General features: G+C 45.1%; 1 protein-coding gene across 4 annotated transcripts in view; it reads right to left on the bottom strand.

Moving 5' to 3' along the window:
• The window catches only part of RYK (receptor like tyrosine kinase), a 152,299-nt gene that overhangs the window by 34,305 nt on the left and 94,732 nt on the right, over positions 1 to 23,262 (bottom strand). For all 4 annotated transcript variants that reach the window (XM_077826219.1, XM_077826221.1, XM_077826222.1 and 1 more), the window contains one exon: positions 20,762 to 20,848. In XM_077826219.1, coding sequence (XP_077682345.1) covers positions 20,762 to 20,848 — 87 coding nt within the window. The remainder of the gene's footprint in view (positions 1 to 20,761; positions 20,849 to 23,262) is intronic.

The following is a 23,262-nucleotide window of genomic DNA, read 5'->3' as shown; positions in this document are numbered from 1 at the left end:
CAGGAGGCAATTAATGGCTCTACACACATAACTATTTCACATTTGGGGACAATGTATACCTTCAAATCAGCAGCACTGCTATGGGTACCCGCATGGCTCCACAGTATGCCAACATTTTTATGGCTGACTGAGAACAACGCTTCCTCAGCTCTCGTCCCCTAATGCCCCTACTCTACTTGTGCTACAGCGATGACATCTTCATCATCGGGACCCATGGAAAAGAAGCCCTTAAGGAATTCCACCATGATTTCAACAATTTCCATCCCACCATCAACCTCAGCCTGGATCAGTCCACACAAGAGATCCACTTCCTGGACACTACGGTGCTAATAAGCGATGGTCACATAAACACCACCCTATACCTGAAACCTGCTGACCGCTATGCTTACCTACATGCCTCCAGTTTTCATCCAGACCACACCACACGATCCATTGTCTACAACCAAGTTCTATGATACAATCGCATTTGCTCCAACCCCTCAGACAGAGACAAACACCTACAAGATCTCTATCAAGCGTTCTTACAACTACAATACCCACCTGCTGAAGTGAAGAAACAGATTGACAGAGCCAGAAGAGTACCCAGAAGTCACCTACTACAGGACAGGCCCAACAAAGAAAATAACAGAACGCCACTAGCCGTCACCTTCAGCCCCCAACTAAAACCTCTCCAACGCATCAAGGATCTACAACCTATCCTGAAGGATGACCCATCACTCTCACAGATCTTGGCAGACAGGCCAGTCCTTGCTTACAGACAGCCCCCAACCTGAAGCAAATACTCACCAGCAACCACACACCACACAACAGAACCACTAACCCAGGAACCTATCCTTGCAACAAAGCCCGTTGCCAACTCTGTCCACATATCTATTCAGGGGACACCATCATAGGGCCTAATCACATCAGCCACACTATCAGAGGCTTGTTCACCTGCACATCTACCGATGTGATATACAGCATTATGTGCCAGCAATGCCCCTCTGCCACGTACACTGGCCAAACTGGACAGTCTCTACGTAAAAGAATAAATGGACACAAATCAGATGTCAAGAATTATAACATTCAAAAACCAGTCAGAGAACACTTCAATCTCTTTGGTCACTCAATTAGACCTAAAAGTGGCAATTCTTCAACAAAAAAACTTCAAAAACAGACTCCAGAGAGAGACTGCTGAATTGGAATTAATTTGCAAACTGGATACAACTAACTTAGGCTTGAATAAAGACTGGGAGTGGATGGGTCATTACACAAAGTAAAACTATTTCCCCATGTTTATTCCCCCCTCCCACCTGCCACTGTTCCTCAGACGTTCTTGTCAATTGCTGGAAATGGCCTACCTTCATTATCACTACAAAAGGTCCCCCCCCCACTCTCCTGCTGGTAATAGCTCACCTTAAGTGATCACTCTCATTACAGTGTGTATGGAAACACCTATTGTTTCATGTTCTCTGTGTATATAAATCTCTCCACTGTATTTTCCACTGCATGCATCCGATGAAGTGAGCTGTAGCTCACGAAAGCTTATGCTCAAATAAATTGGTTAGTCTCTAAGGTGCCACAAGTCCTCCTTTTCTTTTTGCAGATACAGACTAACACAGCTGCTACTCTGAAATCTGACAACCCCTATGGTGGACTTTCCAATTCCAAACGGATTCGCGACTGATCAGTAGCAGTCTGGAGTTGCCAGCTTCCACACAACGATTGCCACTCGCTTTTCCACTGTGAGGGCAGCCCTCATTCTGGTGTCCTTGTGCTGCTTTGCTGAGGTAAGCGGCGCACACAATTCCAGGAAGATGGCTTTACATATCCAAAACTTCTGCAGTCATCGCTCGTCATCTCAAACCTGCATCAAGATCTGATCCCACCACTCAGTGCTCATTTCCTGAGCCCAATACTGACAGTTCACTGTGTGCAGCTGCTCTGTGAATGCCAGCAACAATTTTGAATTATTTCTTTCCATTGCCCATAGCGGGGCAGGCACCACATATTTACTTTGTTCCACAGCTCATGAAACACTGCAGGACCAGCTGCATTGTGTCCCTAATGCTGATCACCAGACTGGCCAGCAGTTCAGGATCCATGCTTTCAGGCAGAGATGGAGGGAGTACAGTTTACAGGAGCTGTTCAAAAACAGCACAAAACAAGGTCAGAAGTCCATGGAATGATGGGACAGAGAACTGCATCATGGGACAGTGAGCATGCCCCCATGGTGCACTGCAATCTGTTCCCAGATCTCCCACTGGCAGAAGGTGGTGAGTTGCACAGTGAGATAGCTACCCACAATGCTATACTCTCTTTGTCGATGCAAGGGCACAGACTGTGGACACTCTGCCGACACAAGGAGTTGGGTGGACACGCACAACCGATATAATTAAAGCAGCTTAAGTTGACTAAAGTCTGTAGCATAGACATGGCCGGAGTTACCGAAGCAATACAGCACTCTCATTTACCAGACTGAGACTGTTAAAATTTGTTCTTATGAATAGCTGAACCATTCTTTTTGCTCACACTTTCCAGAAAAATGCACCCTCCAGGAAAGACTATGCTTAGAAAATTCCAGGCCAAAACTTAAGTTACAAGAAGTTATAGGCCACTGGAAATGAGATCTCAGAATAATGCATAGGCAACTTTAATTACCAATTTCACTCCCGCTACAGTTGAGCCCAGAACTACTACATTGTGAGGAAAGAGATTATTGAATTTTATGTTTTATTTTAAAACCTGTAAGCTTGGCTTTTATACCTTCACAGAAAGAGGAATTGACCCTGCACTCACATAACTAGTTTTTGGGTATTTTAAAATTAGAAGTTACGTTGCAATAATCTAGTGTTCCAGGTCAGAAAGAAGTTTAAATTGGCTGTAAAGTCTACAGAACAAGTTAAGCCAGTTTAGAAAAAACTCCTACAGTGACAGTGATTTCATCCATCTCTCCACAGTAATACTGTTGCACAGTATATTGCTTTGTCAATGCCCTTCCTCTCTCCATCATTAAATCCAACAATGGCTCACTGAAAAACTACGGTATGTTCCACTGTTTCCTTTCAGCTCAGAAAGAACATTGTATTTTTGGGGTAGGGCTCCCCAAGAATGATTGACTCTCATTCAAGTATATACGGAAATCCAAATCTTATCTTGTGAAACAGTTCCAGCATCCGTATTGTGTATTCTTATTAATATTATTTCCTTGTTTTCTATAAGTCAACCTGTTTCTGCAGGAAAACAAAATTAAATAAATGGAACACATTCAGGACAAACAATAGGAGCACAAAGCCAATCCTGCTCTGAGTTACACCAACGACAATGTAAAGAACCACATGCGAGTCAATGTAATTATTCTGGATTTACACCAGTTGTAGTTCAAAAGAATCTGGTCCACGACTTCCAAAGTTTCTTTGGAAGAATGACTCATGGCCAAAAGGATAAATGGATAGAAATAATGCAATTACCCTGTTGCAGTTATTATAATTAATTTTAATCGCTATTTTTTCCATTAGTTATACTGGCCAAGACATTAAAAAATGGTGATATAATTGGGGTCATAAGTCCATATTTAGGAACCAAAATAAGTAGCTTGATTTTCAAGAATTCCAAGCACCTAGAAGCTCCCACAGCTATCCTGCTTTGAATGTCCTGACATTCATGTAATAAAGAACAATTTTGACAGTGTCTATTTGGGCCCCTGGAGGATCTAGAATTATATATAGTGAAGTTCTACAATTGTCCTGAATCAATTGTGCTGTACTTTGGATAGAACTCACAACAGCACACACAAAGCTCTTCAGCGCCTACTTCCTTTGGCATAGGGTTATTATGTTCTTATAACATTTGGCAGGATGCCGCCCAGCACCTGTAGTGCTAGCATTGTGGGGAATCTTTACACTGAGGCTGAACTATGGTAACTCCTTAGAGTGATCTTAACTTCCTCTACTTGAGACATAGGGCAATTCTGTGATTGAAATCATATGTCAAATCTCTTGTATCAAAGCCTCTTGTTTATGGGCAGTGCTATTAAGAGACCACATTCTCCAAGACTATGACACTGAATTCATGTGTCAAGTTGCAACTTTGAATTTAGGAGCTGGTCTACACTGGCACTTTACAGTGCTGAAACTTTCTTGCTCAGGGGTGTGAAAAAACACCCCCCTGAGCACTGCAAGTTTCAGTGTTGTAAAGTGCCAGTGTAGACAGCACACCAGCTCCAGAAACCTATGACATTTCTCAGCATGGAGAGCTCACAGAGCTACTGAAGATGCTGCTGAGGTAGCTGAGGAGGATGTGGGAGAACTCTGAGGGAATCACAAAACCATCAATGACAGGTTTCAGAGTAACAGCCGTGTTAGTCTGTATTCGCAAAAAGAAAAGGAGTACTTGTGGCACCTTAGAGACTAGGACAGTGGGGTGGGAGGAGGTATTGTTTCATATTCTCTGTGTATATATAAAGTCTGCTGCAGTTTCCACGGTATGCATCTGATGAAGTGAGCTGTAGCTCACGAAAGCTCATGCTCAAATAAATTGGTTAGAACCATCAATGTGGAACTGGTAGGCAAGCAAAGCCAGCTGCTGCTGCAGGGGTCTAGGCGGGGGGGGGGGGGGGGAAGGAGAGAGACTGGTGTGCTGTGCAGAGCCACGGGCTGACGTGCTTAGATCAACTTACCGTGGTGTCCTCACCGTGGTGAGTCGACTGCTGCCGCTCCCCCGTCGACTCTGCCTGTGCCTCTCGCCGGAGTACAGGAGTCGACGGGAGAGTGCTCGGGGGTCGATTTATCGCATCTAGACTAGAAGCGATAAATCGATCCCCACTGGATCGATCGCTGCCCGCCGATCTGGCGGGTAGTGAAGACATACCCCTAGTAACTTAAAAGTGAAAAAGCCTTCCAGCCTGCCGGACCTATTAGCACAACATTTAAACTGTTAAAGAACCATTCAAGTGGTAATGAAGCCATTTAACAGGCTTTTGCCAAGTCCCAGGCATATACTGTCAGTTTCTGAATTTACTGACAAAAACAGTTGTGCATTACTGTAATATTTACTCAGAACATGTCAGTCTACAGGACTTTAGTTTAAAATTTGCTTTAAAAATATTTCATTAGTGAGTTTGTGAAGATTATAAAATCACATCTCTAAAAAATCCTTGCATAGATTTTTAAATGCACAATCATTGTAAGCCTTAAATGGTTGGATCTTCAGACATAGGTTTTTAAACAAATCCTTCAAAAGACCACCCTTATCTAAAATAGATATTTTAATTACTATAGTAAAAAAAACCCTGCTTTCAAAGTCTTCCTGTCCTTTTGGTCTATCCCTTTCTCCCTTCACACGCCCCGCCCCCATTGAAGAGAGCCGTTAAAGGGACAACACCCCTTTCCTTCCAGATAGCTGGACAAAGTTTCCCTTTCTTTACTTCTGACTATCTGATGAACTAGTTTTAAGAGAACCCTCCAGCAAAATCAGTAACTAGTAAGATACAAAATCCTTTGTTATGCCTAAAATCTTTGGAAACATATTTTTTAAAGTTGGTGAAATTTCATAAACATGTCTATTGTTACGGAGATCACACAAAGTAAATTAGTGTTCCCTTCTTCTAAAAGCAATGAACATTGTTATAAACACGCTAAACCTCTGTGACTGATTAATTCAAAATAATGTCTTTGTTTCAGTGAGTTAAATATGTAGTAATCTGGAATGATTACTTTATGAAGGTTTAAGAGTACATTTAAAATATAAAATCAGCTTAGAAACCCTGATTAAGAAAATGTAAAACAGAAGAGCTACAACATGTATTCCATAATATTTGATGTTGTATTCAGCAAGACAGCTGACTCACCCTTCCTACACAGTTTTTGCAAATAAATCTTGGACAAACTTCAGGGCATAAAAAAAACCCGTGACTGACATTTTTTATTCCCAAATTTAGAGCTTTTAATTAGGTACCTTCTACATGTCCAGTCTTCACCGTCTGGCATGCAGTGGAAAACATGCTTCATTTTCTTTAGAAAGAAATTGCAGAAGAGTGTTTTTTACAAATGTCGTTTGCTTCATTTGGGTTCAGGGACTTGGCTGGAAGGGGGTGAGCAGGGTGGGGGAGGGACGAGAGGAGGTAGACAGTGGGGAGAGGGTGGAGCAAAAGGCAGAAGAGGCGAGCTGGGGAGCTAGCCTTCCCAAGTGGCAGCTTCACCCACTACCCATGACAGCAGGTAAGAGCGGGTCAGCTCCCGCACATGCAGCATGTGCTGCAGTGTCCTTAGGCAGGGGCCGTATTCACAGAGCTGAATACACCAGCGCCACACATTTTGTGAGACGGAGAGGGTACAGGGGTTCCTGCAGGGAACTGTGAATCTCCGCTGCTGTGAGGCTAGCCCCCAGCCCTTCCCCTGCCGTTCCCCCTCCCCCACAGCCTCAGCTCACTGCGCCACTGGCGCAGTACTCTAGGCGGCAGGGCTGTGAGCTCCTGGGGCAGTGCAGCTGCAGAGCCCGGCCTGACCCAGTGCTCTGTGCTGCCCGGCAGCACGGCTGTAGCGCCGCCGGCCACCGGTGCGCCAGGCAGCGCCGTAGGAGGGCGGCTGGATAGAAGGCAGGGGAGTTCAGGGGGCACGGGTGTGGATAGGGGTCGGGCGGTCAGAGGGCAGGGAACGGGGGGTTGAATGGGGGCAGGGGTCCCGGGGGGAGGGCAGTCAGCAAGAAGGGGGCGTTAGATGGGGTGGGGGGGCAGTCAGGGGCAGGGGTTCCGGGGACAGTCAGGGGACAGGGAGAAGGGGTGGTTGGATGGGGCAAGGGTCCGGGGGGGGGACGGACAACGGACATCAGGAAACGGGGGGGGGGTTGGGGGGGCAGAAGTCCGGGGGGGAGGGCCACGCCTGGCTGTTTGGGGAGGCACAGCCATACAATTTCCGAAACCTGATCTGGCTCTCAGGCCAAAAAGTTTGCCTGCCCCTGGTTTAGGGAATCTGTCTGATCAATTTATGATCTCTCACAGAATTCATGAATTTTATGTATTTTTACCAAGCTGAAAACTCCATTTTCAAAGTGCAGCCCCTTTGCCTTCTCCATTATCAGCTTGCCTCCATGTTAGACTGAAATTCCAAAGGCTAGTGGCAAAGGAATAACAAGAGGTTCATTGCTTAAAGGGCTCTCCCACTGAAAAGAAATAACTGAGACAATAAGATAGCTCCTACCCAGAAGAACTGGTTTCTCAGGGGATTGGTCGCCTTGGCAACGAGGTCAACCAGTAGGGTCTCTGGTCACCTTTCAAGGCTGACGAGAGAGTCAACTGACAGAGAAAACTGGAAAGTTATGAAAGGGGATCAATCTGGGGTACTTGGCCATTTTTCTCCAGCTGAGGACAAAGGAGAAGCAACCGAACATGTAGCAGCCTGATAAGGGGACTCTGCATACCTACCTGAACACAGATGGTCCTCCGATGACTTCCAAGGGAAGGGTGAGCTAGTGAGGGGCATTGTGTTTAAGATGTTTGTTGTGTGCTGTGTGATCTGTACTATCTTGTGCTTTATCTGTTAAGTAAAAAAGCAATGGTGTTAGAATCTTGTGCTAAATGTCTGTGATTTATGCTTTGCACTTACCACAAGTCTCCTGAGAGAGTTAAATGGCAACCCAGAAGGTTCACACCTTGGGGTGGAGTTCTGGGAGAGGGGGTGTTTATGCTACGGGGTAGCCTGAGGAGTCAGCACTGATCCCAGGGGCCAGGCAACTGGACAGTAGTTCCAGCTCCAAGGAGGGGGTGCTACAAAGTGGATCTGTATTTCAAGAATGTGTCTAGGATGCCCCAAACTGGGGCAAGTGGATGAGCTCCATTCAGGCTCAAGACTTAAAACACTTGAAGATCAGCAGCTGGTTTCCTTCATAGCAGACTAGTGAATATACCAGACGGGGTGCTCAACTGGGAAACGTCATGAACACTAGTGAAGAAACAGGATCCTGGGAGGGTAAGAACACTTTTCAGTTTACTTTTTATAATGTAGCTCTGTGTACCTTTAAGACGACAAAGATACTGACTTAAGCTCAAACATTTTTGCATTAAAAAAAAAACCCATTCACTTTTAAAAGTACTACCCTATAAACTCAAATAATTTTAGTGGCACACTGGGAACTAACAGTTGCAGAGCACCACGTGCACTGAAACCTTATAACCTTTAACAAAACTCCACACAATCAAGCTCCTGCCCTCTTGCTACTTCATGTGCCACAAGCCCTTAACTTTTCTCAACACGTTCTCCCCTCTAACAAGCCCTGCATGAACCTGAGAAGAGCCAAGACACTAGACTGCCTTCAACTGGTTTGTGGCAGGCTGAAATAGATGTCAAATGAACACAGGTAGTACTTGTCCAAGCCAAACAGATAAGTTAAGAAGGAAGTCAATCACAGTTTATATGTTTGTAACTTGTCAGCTGTCCAACATGGCCTGTTTGCATCATGCTGGAAATCTTTCACGTATAGGTCCTCTTTCCTAATAGTTACAGGGACACTACAGCGTGTAGGCACCTGTCTACTGAAGGCAGCATCAGATGATGACTGGATGTTCAGCTTGTAGAATTTGGATATGGTATGAACAGGTGATTGCTTTACAGATTTGTCTTATAAAGGCACATGATCTTTCTGCTCATGAAGCTGGCACAGTTCTGAAGGAAGGAGCTCTCATTTTTGAAGATGGAGTTACTCGTACACTTTTGACTCATATACTTCCTGGGATACAATCTTAGCCATCTGAAAATGGGAGATTGAGGACTTATTTCCCTATGACACTAGGTGATAAATGCCTTCTTTGTCGTTTGTCTTTTTGAACTGAGCTGTGCAGTGAATACATACTTTGAGAGCTCTGCAGACATCCAAAGTGCCACACTCTCTCTGGTGGTGTCAAAGGTGGGATCTCTGAGCTGGGGACTTAAACCAGGGTTAACCAAAACCATCCCATCCCGAAGATGGACGACGTGGTCAAGGCTCTAATACAAGCCACTGCGGCCCAACAGGAGGCTACCTGAATCTAAGCAACCGCCCAACAGGAGGCAACTCGGGTGCGGCAGGAGACTAATCCGCTGTTGATGAATCAGGCTACCCAGGACTGAGCTCTGCTACAGGAGCTGGCAAACCAGATGAAGGCCCTTATGGAGCAGAACCACAATTGCAACGGAACCCGGACTATACAGGCCAGCCACTGCCTACAGAAAATGACACAGGAGGATGATGTAGAGGCGTACCTCCTGGCATTTGAGAGAACAGCCCTGCGGGAGGCCTGGCCCCGAGATCAGTGGTCTGGTATCCTCGCTCCATTCCTGTGTGGAGAGGCCCAGAAGATCTACTACGATATGGCTGCAGAGACTGCGGAGGATTACCCTCAGCTGAAGGCAGAGATTGTGGCCAGATCCGGAGTAACCACAGCGTTGCGAGCCCAGAGGTTTCATGAATGGCAGTATACAGAGGACAAGACAAGGGTGACGATAAGACCGTACTGGATATCGGAAGCTAAAAGAGGGGAAATTAAGACAGAAGTGAAGATGATGATGGAACTTGGGGTTACTGAAGAATCCCACAGCCAGTGATCCAGCCCTATCGTCCTAGTACCCAAGCCTGATGGCACCCTGAGATTTTGCAACGACTTCCGGAAGTTGAATGAAGTATCTCAATTTGATGCCTATCCGATACCACGTGACGACGAGCTAGTTGATCAGTTAGGCAAGGCCCGATACCTAACCACAGGATATTGGCAAATTCCCCTGGCCAAGAACGCCAAGGAGAAGACTGCTTTCTCTACACCTGATGGCCTGTTCCAATACACTGTCCTCCCTTTCGGACTCCATGGGGCCCCTGCAACATTCCAACGACTTATGGATAAATTGCTGCGACCCCATGCCAGGTATGCCTCTGCCTATTTAGACGATATAGTCATCCATAGCCCTGACTGGGAAACGCACCTAGGGAAAGTAGAAGCGGTACTAGATGCCCTGCGGAAGGCCAGCCTCACTGCCAACCCTCTGAAGTGCGTGATAGGACTAGCTGAGGGGAGATACCTCAGGTATGTAGTAGGGAGAGGCTTGGTAAAAGCCCTCTGGAACAAAGTGGAGGCAATACAAGATTGACCTCGGCCAGTCCGTAAAAAGCAGGTCAGAGCATTTTTCGGGTTAGTAGGGTACTATTGGAAATTTATCCCTCATTTTGCCACAAGAGCAGGGCCACTGACGGACCTGATAAAGGCTCGGGGCCCCGAGATAGTAAAATGGTCTGATGCAGCAGAAGGAGCATTCGCAGGTTTAAGGACAGCCCTTTGCTGCCATCCAGTACTCATAGCCCCAGACTTCAAGGGAGAATTTGTCCTACAAACGGATGCCTCGGAAGTAGGGCTAGGAGCCGTCCTTTCGCAAATGGTAGGGGAGGAGGAACACCCGATCCTGTACCTCAGCTGGAAGCTCCTCCCCAGGGAACAAAAGTACGCCGTTGTTGAAAAGGAATGTCTGGTGATAAAATGGGCCATGGAAACTCTCCGCTACTCCCTACTGGGGCGGCAATTTACCCTGGTGACAGACCACGTCCCGCTCCAGTGAATGCAGAGAAACAAGGAGAAGAATGCAAGAGCGACTAGATGGTTCCTATCTCTGCAACCCTTTCATTTCCGAGTACAGCATAGGGCCAGAAGCCAACACAGCAACGCAGATGCCTTGTCACGAAAGCGTTGCCTCTTGTCCCAAGTAGCCCAACCCCATGGTGTTGAGTGGGGGGGGCGGGAGGGGAGGATATGTGATACAGCATGGCCAGAAGGCAGCAGGAGAGTGATATAGGAAGAATATGTAAGTCCCAGGATGAGGAGAAGCCTTATTCCCCGTAGAGGGAAGAAAGGTTTCTATAGATTAATTAAAAGCACCTGAAGCCAATTAGAGCATCTGAAGATAGTCACCTGATAAAAAATCCCTGCTTCAATCAGCCAGGGGACGGAGTTGGAGCAGAGAGCAGTTGGAAGGAGTTGGAGCAGAGAGTAGTTTGGAGAACTGCCGTGGCTGGCTAGAAGACCAAGACCCTAGGTAAAGAGACACCTGGCTTGTGCAGAGAGAGAGGGCAGAAAGCCCCACAAGCTGAAGAGCAAGAGAGGGAAGTAGCCCAGGGGAAGGAACCACTAGTTCAAGTGGTTTACCACTATCCCTAGGGCCGCTGGGGTCCCTCCCTCTCCTCTACCCTTCTCTGGGTTACTAGTGGGACAGTAAATACCTTAGTTCAGGGGCAGGAACCTCCCCCCCCCCCCCCAAAGAAGAGGAAGCGCTGGACTCATCATAATCGTACTGGCAATTTGCCACACTGGAGAGAAACTGAGCCAGGCAGGAGGAGGAAAGGATAATTTCCTGTGCTCTATGGAACCTGGAGTTAATCTCTGGTATTAAGACAAGGTTGGTTCTGAGTACCACTTTATCTTTATGGAAGGTGCAGTAGTGAGGTTCTGGGGAAAGAGCTCTCAAATCACTTCAGCTCGCAGAGTGTCTATCAAATAGGCCACTTTAAAGACTGGAAAGTAATGAAATACTGTCATGAATGGGTCAAAATGATGAGCCAGTAATGATATTGAAAACCAATGGAGAATAAGTTCCCATGGAGGAATTCTGTGCACTTCAGGAGGAGGAAGAAAAAAACATTGCTCTCAAAAAACGCCGGATTTCTGGGTTAAGATTAAATTCACCTCTTACTTGGTGCACCAAGGATAACAGATAAAGCAGCAATGTAACTTTTGAGCCTCCAAATCACCAGGCCTAGCCTATATCCATCTTGAAGAAATTTGAGAATCTGTGACACCAATACAAATGTGAGGGGTGAGACCCTTGTCCTGGAACCAGTGGGTAAATCTCAATTAGGCCCTTGAATATGCTGAGTAAGTAGATGTAATTCTGGGAGCTAAAAGTGTAGATTACCTCTATTTTAACAGGCTCTCTGTTCAAGAGCACAGTAGCTAGACGCAGAACATCTGGAATATAATGCATAACTGGCCCTTATTATATTCCTTCTAGAGGAAAAGCACAAGAAAGATCTTTGTGTCATGTCAAGGCCAGAGAAGCAAGACCTCCTTAGCCAGAACAGTGTTACAAGAAATACCAGGCAAGAAGGAGCACTCATCTTCAGTATCATTCTGGGGACAAGAGGAAGACGTAAGTGTCTCTTTGGCCACCTTTGCAATGGGGCATCTTTTGCCTTGACTTTATGATCCTACTGGTGAGAGACCACCACTGAAACCTGGTAATTCACACTGGAGGCAAACAGATACAACACTGGGAGACCAAATTCCTTTACCAGGAGATGAAATGCCTCTGGGTCCAGTTTCCATTCTGAATGACCTCACTTTTTGTAGCTGAGCCAGTCAGTCATATTCATAGACTGACCACAGATTCACCTCTGCCAAAGTCATCAGGAGATGAGCTCTTTAGAGTACAGTAGCCCTTGCCAGTTGACATATGACTTGGTTTAGGTGCTGTCTGTTATGATCAGCTTGAGGGGAGTCCAGATGAGGGAGCAGAACCTTGAAACCATATCATCGAGTGCCCTGAGCTCTCGCCAGTTTATATTTGGACAAGATGTGTTGGACAATCCTTGATCCCGGGAGAGTACCACATCCTTCCAGCCTGACATATGTGGAGATAACTGTCCAGACAGGTTTGCCTGTTGGGAAGCCACCTTTGAATCTGCTTGGACTCATCCATCATCTCAATGCCTCAGAAACCTCCTGGGAGAAAGACCTTCATTGAGCAGTGGATCAGAGCTAGTGGAGGGAAGGATAAGAGGAAGCTTTGTATCAACCTCATGTGAGCACAGGTCCACTCAGAATATCTACATAGGAGAAAACTGATCCCAGAAGAGACTGAAGCATATAAATGGGGTAACTTCCCTTGAGAGGTTGATTGTTTTGATAGGATTCCTCAGCTTTTCTTCTCTTCCTTGTAATAAGAAAACTGTCTACAGGACTGTCTCTATCTCCACTCTGACATGGAGAATCTGCTGTGGTGGTGGTAACTGATTTCTCAATTTATCACAAAACAATGGTTCTGCAGTATCCTTGTCATCTGGGTATCATCATCTATGATGCTGACTCTGGATGAAGTTGTCACCCAGGAAAGGGAAGATATAGACCCTGTCCTGCCTGAGAGGTACTATTTACGCAAAAGCATTTTTGTAAACACTAGTGGTACTGTTGCTAAATAAAAGTACAAGGACCTGTACTGGTTATGTTGTACTCCAAAAGCAAAGTGAAGGAAGCATCTGAGAAACTACTGAATGGGGATATGGAGATAGGCATTCTTCAAGGTCTCCTGATGTCATGAAGTCTCCTTTGTTGACACTTCTGGGTCAGTGCTACAGTGGGCAGAGGGAGATACTACACAGTGAAGGAAGGGCTCCATACTAGAATCTCCTTGCTCTGTCTGCTCTGGACCCCTGTCAGTACTACCCTGCTACTGCAGCAGCTGTGATCAGTCAGGGTTGCATGAGCAGAGAGCTTCCCTGGGCCTTTGAAGGTTTCCTTCAGTCTCTGCCACCATCCATGGCATGGTGGGGAAGCAACTGGCTGGGCCTGAAGGATTTTACTGCTCAAGTGCTGCTGCTGCCACCTCTTCCCTCAAGCAGGAGAGCTATTGGGAAGGACGCTGCAGGAAACCCTGCCCCAGCCTGAGCAGTTGCAAGGCTTCTGGGTCTCCATAGAACAGGCACAGATCTCCATCCAGGCACTAAGTCAGCAGGGAGGTGAATGAGCCAGCTTCTGGCTTTCCCTCTCTTACAGTTCTCTACCATGGTGCAACTTCATGATGTGTAAGTAGGGGAGCAGAGTCGTAGTAACTACAGAGAGGAGAGGAATCCCCCCTACCAATAATGGCAGACCCAGGAGACTGGAGATATTAAGCCGACTGTAATTTATTTTATTTGCTTTGCAGCAGGGAAGAGCTGGTCTGCCTGTCTTAAGAGGCATATGAAAAACTAGTAAGTTTCTCAGAGGGGCAAGATGCGTTGAGAAGAGATGGACCTCTGGACCTTGTTATGAATAAGAATATCCCTTTTTTGCGGCAGGTAGAATTTTAAGATTCCAGGATTGTAGCAATGTTAATCACTTAAACGCGCGCAGTATGGATTAACTTTGGGGCAATGGTAAAACCACCTCACAGGCCTAACTACAGAGATTTCAACCAACTGTATGAGAGGCATAGGATACAGATCTACCACCCACTTCAGAGACCAGGCTTCGGTTCCCAGCAATTCCACCAGCCTCCTATAATAAGTAAAAAAAATCCACAAAGTTCTCTTCAATTTTTCTCTATTTCAAACACAAGTCTTCTTCCCTAAAGATTTTAAGAGGACAGACCATTGGAGCAGGCACATGTCTCTCTCTGTTTATATGGCATCTAACACAAAAGGGCCTTGATCTTGACCGAAATCTCTGGGCACTTTCGTTATTTATATCATGGCAGAATAGAACTGTTGTATGTGCCCCCTTCTTTGCAAACAAGTTAATTTTTAGGGGGCCCCAGAATCTGCACCAAAAAATAAATTTCCAACTATTGCAGAGAAAATCCTTTAGACTCTTGTCAATACTCTATCATTATTATTAAAAAGGTGAGAGAAACTATGATAACTGATATTAAGAATTAGCTTCAGTAGTGAAGCCCAGAACAAATGAGGGGAGAAAAAAATCCAAGAAAAGTTTCCATTGAGATGAAATTTTAAGTACCCAGAACCCAAGCCATGGCTTATTGTAATGGACACAATAGGTGTTGTTTCTGTGATGTTAAACAATCTATGTGCACCCCCAGGACTGATTTCAAGCTGGCAGATACTCAAAGTGACAACAGTTAATTTCTGCATCTAAGCTGCAAACCCCTAAAGCAACTGAAGAAACCTGAGTCACATTACAAAAAAGCAGAAAGCAAATAAGGGGCAATTAACTAAGGACACCCCCCCTTACTGGTGAATTGACTTGCCAGTCTTTTCTTCCTCCTGAAATACAACTCCACTCAACAAAAAGAAGGAGGTGACAAAATGCCAATCACTTCCTATAGAAGACTATGCTCCTTTCCCACCTCAGTCAGCAAAACTTCCCAAGGAACCATGTTGCAAGTGGAAAAGATAACAGGAACTAGGATGCCTAAGAGAAGAAAACGGACATACTGAAAATACAAACTGTCAATGGAGAAGGTGGGTTTAAATTAAGAAGAAGATTAGAATACGTCTACTAATCAGGAATGACTGGTGATGGGAGACAATGATGACCCCATTGTGGTTTTGCAGATGCAATCTTGAGAACAGCATTTCCGACCGAAGCAGCCTGTGCTACTCTGAGTGAATATCTTTGAATATTGCTGAATAGATGCTGCCGTTCCCTAAAGTAAGTAGGTGTAACAATCTTGAAAACACACAAAAGATATAGAGTTTGCAGCCTTTTTGCTAGCTGGATAATACTGAGTGAACCTGAAACAGGGCAGTCAGGCCAAGGTAAAACTATTGTGAATGCTCATCCCTTGAACTAATTCTATGAACTGGGCCATCCATAGATCTGGATTTAAGCTTCATGAAGTGGGATAAATCTTCTTCCAACTGGTATCAGAGAAGCAAAGGGAGGGCTGGAACTCTTTCAGAAGGGTTGCTCGTGAGGAGGAACTGGGTCTGAAAGAGTGAAGCAGAAAGGAGCAGGATTTGGGATAAAGAGAACTGGATTCAGAAAATTCCTCTTTATTGTGGAGACCCACCCCAAACAATTCCTCCCCACGCCCCCTTTTTTAAACAGGAGATTCTACAACTAGCCTAAATTCTATAGCTGGCCTCTTTTATTCCAAGAATAAAAATAGAAAAATTAGAAGTAGTCATACCCATGTCTATTCATGTCACACTAAAAGCTGCAACCTCTGAGATCATCACCAATTGCTGAAGGGCGACCAACTTGGCTTAATAGTGAAATCCTTGTTGATCTTAAACTCAAAAAAAGAAGCTTACAAGAAGTGGAAAATTGGACAAATGACCAGGGAAGAGTATAAAGATATTGCTTGGGCATGCAGGAGTGAAATCAGGAAGGCCAAATCACACCTGGAGTTGCAGCTAGCAACAGATGTTAAGAGTAACAAGAAGGGTTTCTTCAGCTATGTTAGCAACAAGAAGAAAGTCAAGGAAAGTGTGGGCCCCTTACTGAATGAGGGAGGCAATCTAGTGACAGAGGATGCGGAAAAAGCTAATGTACTCAATGCTTTTTTGCCTCTGTCTTCACAAACAAGGTCAGCTCCCAGACTACTGCACTGGGCAGCACAGCATGGGAAGGAGGTGACCAGCCCTCTGTGGAAAAAGAAATGGTTCGGGATTATTTAGAAAAGCTGGATGAGCACAAGTCCATGGGGCCGGATGCGCTACATCTGAGAGTGCTAAAGGAGTTGGCGGATGTGATTGCAGAGCCATTGGCCATTATCTTTGAAAACTCATGGCGATCGGGGGAGGTCCCGGACGACTGGAAAAAGGCTAATGTAGTGCCCATCTTTAAAAAAGGGAAGGAGGAGGATCCTGGGAACTACAGGCCAGTCAGCCTCACCTCAGTCCCTGGAAAAATCATGGAGCAGGTCCTCAATAAATCAAATCTGAAGTACTTAGAGGAGAGGAAAATGATCAGGAACAGTCAGCATGGATTCACCAAGGGCAAGTCATGCCTGACTAATCTAATTGACGAGATAACTGGCTCTGTGGATGAGGGGAAAGCAGTGGACATGTTGTTCCTTGACTTTAGCAAAGCTTTTGACACTGTCTCCCACAGTACTCTTGCCAGCAAGTTAAAGAAGTATGGGTTGGATGAATGCACTATAAGGTGGGTAGAAAGTTGGCTAGATTGTCGGGCTCAATGGGTAGTGATCAATGGCTCCATGTCTAGTTGGCAGCCAGTATCAAGTGGAGTGCCCCAAGGGTTGGTCCTGGGGCCGGTTTTGTTCCATATTTTCATTAATGATCTGGAGGATGGTGTGGATTGCACCCTCAGCAAGTTTGCAGATGACACTAAACTGGGAGGAGAGGTAGATATGCTGGAGGGTAGGGGTAGGATACAGAGGGACCTAGACAAATTAGAGGATTGGGCCAAAAGAAACCTGATGAGGTTCAACAAGGGTAAGTGCAGAGTCCTGCACTTAGGATGGAAGAATCCCACGTACCGCTTACAGACTAAGGACCGAATGGCTAGACAGCAGTTTTGCAGAAAAGGACCTTGGGGTTACAGTGGACGAGAAGCTGGATATGAGTCAACAGTGTGCCTAGTTGCCACGAAGGCCAATGGCATTTTGGGATGTGTAAGTAGGGGCATTGCCAGCAGATCGAGGGACGTGATCGTTCCCCTCTATTCGACATTGGTGAGGCCTCATCTGGAGTACTGTGTCCAGTTTTGGGCCCCACACTACAAGAAGGATGTGGAAACGTTGGAAAACGTCTAGTGGAAGGCAACAAAAATGATTAGGGGACTGGAACGCATGACTTATGAGGAGAGGCTGAGGGAACTGGGATTGTTTAGTCTGTGAAAGAGAAGAACGAGGGGGGATTTGTTAGCTGCTTTCAACTACCTGAAAGGGGGTTCCAAAGAGGATGGATCTAGACTGTTCTCAGTGGTAGCAGATGACAGAACAAGGAGTAATGGTCTCAAGTTGCAGTGGGGAGGTTTAGGTTGGATATTAGGAAAAACTTTTTCACTAGGAGGGTGGTGAAGCACTGCAATGCGTTACCTAGGGAGGTGGTGGAATCTCCTTCCTTTGAAGTTTTTAAGGTCAGGCTTGACAAAGCCCTGGCTGGGATGATTTAGTTGGGGATTGGTCCTGCTTTGAGCAGGGGGTTGGACTAGATGACCTCCTGAGGTCCCTTCCAACCCTGATATTCTATGATTCTATGAAGGGCCATATGGTCTTTGCACAATGCACAATATTCCCCAAAACTAACTGAAAAGAGAAATGAATAGTGATAAAGGACAGGGCTATGATTTTACAGTCTTTGTAGAGGGAACAATTAACTTGTCACATTCATGACTCAATAGGTCATAGGTTATATGGGGAGGGGTCCAAGCCTACTTTTGGGACAGGAAAGCCCCAGTCAACCTCTGAAAAGGTATTATGTTTAGCATTGATCCATTCAATTCTTCTCCTGGCTCACCACCTCTAGGCCTATTTCATGAAGAGGCAAAGTGGCTAGGGATTGGAACAGCATCCCTCTCAATCAGATCTGCCTTGGGATTCTCAAAAAAATTTCACTGGTATTCTCCCCCCTCCCCTGCCCTTTGGTGATAGGGCAAGTGAGATTTCTTATCTAATGGGTGTTTTTTTAAAATAAATCACTTTTATCCATGCAGGCCCCCTTTTAAAAAGTTCTATTGTCAGTCTCTACTTTTGCATCAGATTGTATGTTCATTTTGAAATCTACCAAGATATTTCTTCCACTACCACATGCACACACTAGGTTGTTATTGTTGGATTACTCATGCCTGAACATAACATAAGAATGGCAATATTGGGTCAGACCATTGGTCTATCTAGCTCAGTATCTTGTCTTCTGACAGGGGCCTGTGCCAGATGCTTCACAGGGAATTAACAGAACAGGGCTGCAATCAACTGATCCATCCCGTCATCTAGTCCCAGCATCTGGCAGTGAGGCATGGGGACTCCCAGAGCACAGGGTTTCATCCCTAAACAGCCACTGATGGACCTATCCTTCATGAACTTATCTAGTTCTTTTTTTAACCCAGTTACACTTTTGGCCTTCACAACATCCCCTGACAATGAGTTCCTCAGCTTGACCATGCGTTATGTGAAGTACTTCCTTTTGTTTATTTTAAACTTCCTGCCTATTAATTTCATTGGGTGGCTTGGGGTTCTAGTGTTATTTGAAGGAGTAAATATCACTTCCTTATTCACTTTCTTCAACCATTCATGATTGTATAGACCTCTATCAATCCCCCCTTTGTCATCACTTTTCCTAGCTAAATGGTCCCTGTCTTTTTAATCTGTCCTCATATGGAAGCTGTTCCATACCCTTTTTTGCTGCCCTTCCCCATTCCTTTTCCATTTCTAATATATCATTTTTGAGATGGGGGGGGTGGGGACCAGAACTGCATGCAGTATTCAAGGTGTGGGTATACCATCAATTTATATAGTGGCATTTTGATATTTACGGTCTTATTATCTATCCTTTTCCTAATGGTTCCTAACATTGTTAGTTTTGACTGTAGCTGCACATTGATGACTGGTGATGATTTCTTTTTTCAAACAAGTCCTGAAGCATTTGTTTGGAAAAAACAAAGATCATCCTCTGACCTGATGAAAATCCATTTATGTTCTGCACCTACCAACCTTGTTAATTCCTTTTTTATATTCAAAGGGAAGAAATGACCAGCCTGGAAGGTTTGGCTAGAGAAGTTTTCCATATTTTTTTTTTTTTTTTTTAAAGAAAGAATCATCCTCTACAAATAGTAATGTGAAAAATACAGTAACAGGCTACAGGAAAACTGGTTGCTTAAACTTTAAAATCTTGCTGACCATCAGTCAAAAATTAGTCCAGGAAAGGTTTAATTTGCTATATAAGACAAGATGGAAAAGGAAACCTTTTCACTGTTCTAATGAAGCTCAAATTTGCAAAATGGAAAACAACTATAAAAACACCAGTTAACGAAATCAAAACGATGTAAGAATGTCATAATTAAAGTAACAACGGCACAAAAATTTGATCAAATACACAAACCTTTACAATGTAATACTTAATTTGTCTCATTGTGCTGAGTATGTTATCAAAATGAATAATGATAACTAAGAGTTGTGGAGGGAAGGTCTGGATGAGTGTTTTTCGTTTAAGATACTGACATCCTAGAATACGGTTAGGTTACGTCTACGTGGTGCAGCAATGGACACTGCCAGTGTGTGATTTCTAAAGTGCACTAACTGATTTGCTGCTGGTGAACATTAAGAGTTCCCTAGTGCAATTTAATGTATTGTATTAATGTATTACTGTTTGAAATGATACTGTGTTAAAATGCACTAAGGAACTCTTAGTCCGCACCAGCAGGGTCTACATAGACCAACTGGTGCGTGATACATTGTGCGCTTTAGAAATCATACCTCCATAGTGCAGCTCCATTGGTGTGCCTATCCATCAGCATCTAAGGACTCCTTAAAAGTACGCGTCTACAAAAACCTATTAACCTTAAAACAAAAGGGAAAATGGGTTAAACAAGTTTGCATGATTTTAAAATCAGACCAGCTAATGCTTTGTATATCTGAACCACTGTCTAATTTAAGATGGAAGGATCTTGGGCAGCAGCCATTTCTTTTTCCTCTATGTTTAATACGGACACCTGTGCACTCATGTTGCTTAATAAATAAAGTATTTTAAGGATTACAGCGTGTGTAATTTACCCATTCTTTCTAAAATTGAGTTTATAGAGGGGGCACAGAACAGGTTAAAGAGCTCATATTTCAATTATTTTTCTGTAGTATCAACATCTGAAAAACAAAAACTTTAACTGACATTTCTAACTAGCATAGACTAAAGCCCTGGAAAACAAGGAGATTAAGGGTGCAGTAACTGGCATCTCTGGTGGAGGGTACATCCAATCTTTCTTGCGCAGTAGATTTCTACTGACCTTTTCTGATTGCAGCATTATCAACATTGGGAAAAGAGTGTACATATACCTGTGTATTTTACGTACCGTTTCAAAAGGCAGATTTGATGCAATGAACATGCCACGGTCTACTTGAATAACATGAGGGAGAAACACAACAATAAAACCTACCTTTGACTGTTTTGACAAAAACTTGTTTCTCTTTACTGGGGTCTTTTTCCTCTATTAAAATTCCATGGAAAATGCGTCCAAAGGTGCCTAGGGAAAGACCACACAAAATTATTGTATTGTATAGTTAATATATTACAATGAGATTAGAAAAACCTTTTAATTTAAACACACTGTGATAGGTTATTTTAAAGTATGTTCTTGTAGGATGCAGAAGGAAGTTTGGATGCTTTTGCAGTGAGATTTGGAAGGCAGAAATATATTTAAGACTGACTTTGAATACCTCATTAAAACAAAACTGTCAATCCATGCCCCCATAAGCTACCAGACTCAGAATTGCGTAGAAGACACCCCCATGACCCCTGTGAGAGGCACGAGGACTTTTGTGGCATCATCCCCTCCTCCTCAAGTCATATAACCTTTGGGACAAAGTGTAGGGATCAACCAAGACAGAGTGAAACAGTACAGCAGCTTCAGACAGCATTTAAAGCAAGGACCAACATACTCACAGCAGACTGCTTTCTGAAGTTTGCACTGTGACCATTCTCTCCTATGCTGACTGTTTGCTCCAATACCCCCCAACACTCACCCCCCCCTTCCTTTGTCTTGTATCGAGCTAATCTCCAATTCCACTTAACATAACCCCATTGAAAGGATTTAAACAAAATTCACAGAACAGGACTTTTGTCACCATTGTATTGCTCACTCTACTTGTGTTATCCCTTTTCCTACCCTTTGTCTCATCTATTTAGGCCTGGTCTACACTACAAAGTTAGGTCGACATAAGACGCATTAGGTTGATTTAATAATTTATGTGTCTACACTTCCCAGTTCCTTCCGCCAACATAAGTGGCCTGTAAAGTAGAATTCTGAACTCCACCTCCGCAAGAGGCTTAGCATTTGATTCGACTTCCATGGATCGACATGGGGATAGCGTAGACATTGCGTTGTATAATTTAAATGAATTGGCCTCCAGGAGGTATCCCACAGTGCTCTGCTGTGACCGCTCTGGAGAGCACTTTCAACTCCACTGCACAGCAATGAGGTACACAGGAAACAGCCGCTCCCCTGTTAAAGCCCTGGGAACTTCTGAATTTTCATTTCCTGTTTGATCAGTGTGGAGAGCTCGCCAGCACAGCTGATCACGAAGACTCAAGCCCGCAAATGTGGTCCAGCATGGAGTACACAAGAGGTGCTGGATCTTATTACTGTGTGGGGAGAAAAGACAGTTACCTTTTCCAAAACTGGTGTTCTTAGAGATGTGTTGTTCAGGTCCATTCCACAAGAGGTGTGTGTGCTCGCCATGTGCACTGGTGCCAGAAGTTTTTCCCCAAGCAGTACCCGCAGGGGAGCGCCCCTAGCGACCCCTGGAGTGGTGCCGCTATGGCGCAGTATAAGGGGCGCTGCACATTTTCCTCACCCTCAGTTCCTTCTTGCAGACAACTGCGACAGAGGGAAAGGAGGGCAGGATGTGGAAGGGACATGAGCAACACATCTCGAAGAACACCAGTTATGGAAACAGTAACTGTCTTTTCTCCTTCGAGTGATTGCTCATGTGCATTCCACAATAGGGGATTCCAAGCTATATCTGTTGGAGATGGGTAGGAGTTCACAGACACTTGGGATGGAGTACCGCCCTGCCGAACCCAGCGTCATCCCTGGTTTGGGAGATGATCATGTAATGCGATGTGAACATGTGAACTGATGACCATGTGGCAGCCCTACAGATGTCCTGGATGAGGATATGGGCCAGAAAGGCAACCGATGTGGCTTGCGCCCTAGTCAAGTGCACCCTCACAACCTGCGGCAGGGGGACTCCTACCAGGTCATAATGGGTACAAATACACGAGATAATCCAGTTGGAGAGCTGCTGAGTGGAGACTGGCCGGCCTCTCATGCACTTGGCTGAGGCAATGAACAGTGGCGAAGACTTTCTGAACGGTTTTGAACGTTCCAAGTAAAACCCCAGAGCCTGCCTCACATCCAGCATGTGGAGGCGACACTCCCCACTGGATATATGGGATTTGGGACAGAGCACTGGCAGGAAAATGTCCTGACCCATATGGTAGGCAGAGACCACCTTGGGGAGAAACAAAGGATGTGGTCATAGCTGGACCTTATCCTTATGGAACACTGTGTACGGAGGTTCACAAGTCAGGGCCCGGAGCTCCAAGACCCATGTAGCAGACGTGATCGCTACCAGGAAGGCCACCTTCCACGAGAGCTGCAACCAGGAGCATGTAGCTAGCGGTTCAAATGGGGGACCCGTCAAACTGGTCAGCACCAAGTTCAGGCCCCACTGCGGGACTGGGGGCCTAACATACAGGAAAAGGCGATTGGCCAGTCATGGCATGGGAGAATACCGTGTGACCCTACACTGGTGGGTGGAAGGCCAATATGGCCGCCAAGTGCACCTTGATGGACGAGGGCGCTAGGCCTTGGGATCTCAGATGAAGGAGGTAGTCTAATATGAGCTGAATTGGAGCAGCCACAGGCAAAACGCC

The sequence above is a fragment of the Eretmochelys imbricata genome, chromosome 9 (genome assembly GCF_965152235.1).
Source record: "Eretmochelys imbricata isolate rEreImb1 chromosome 9, rEreImb1.hap1, whole genome shotgun sequence".
Lineage (NCBI taxonomy): Eukaryota > Metazoa > Chordata > Testudines > Cheloniidae > Eretmochelys > Eretmochelys imbricata.
The sequence above is the reverse complement of the archived record's forward strand: the minus strand, read 5'-3'. Positions and strand labels throughout refer to the sequence as shown.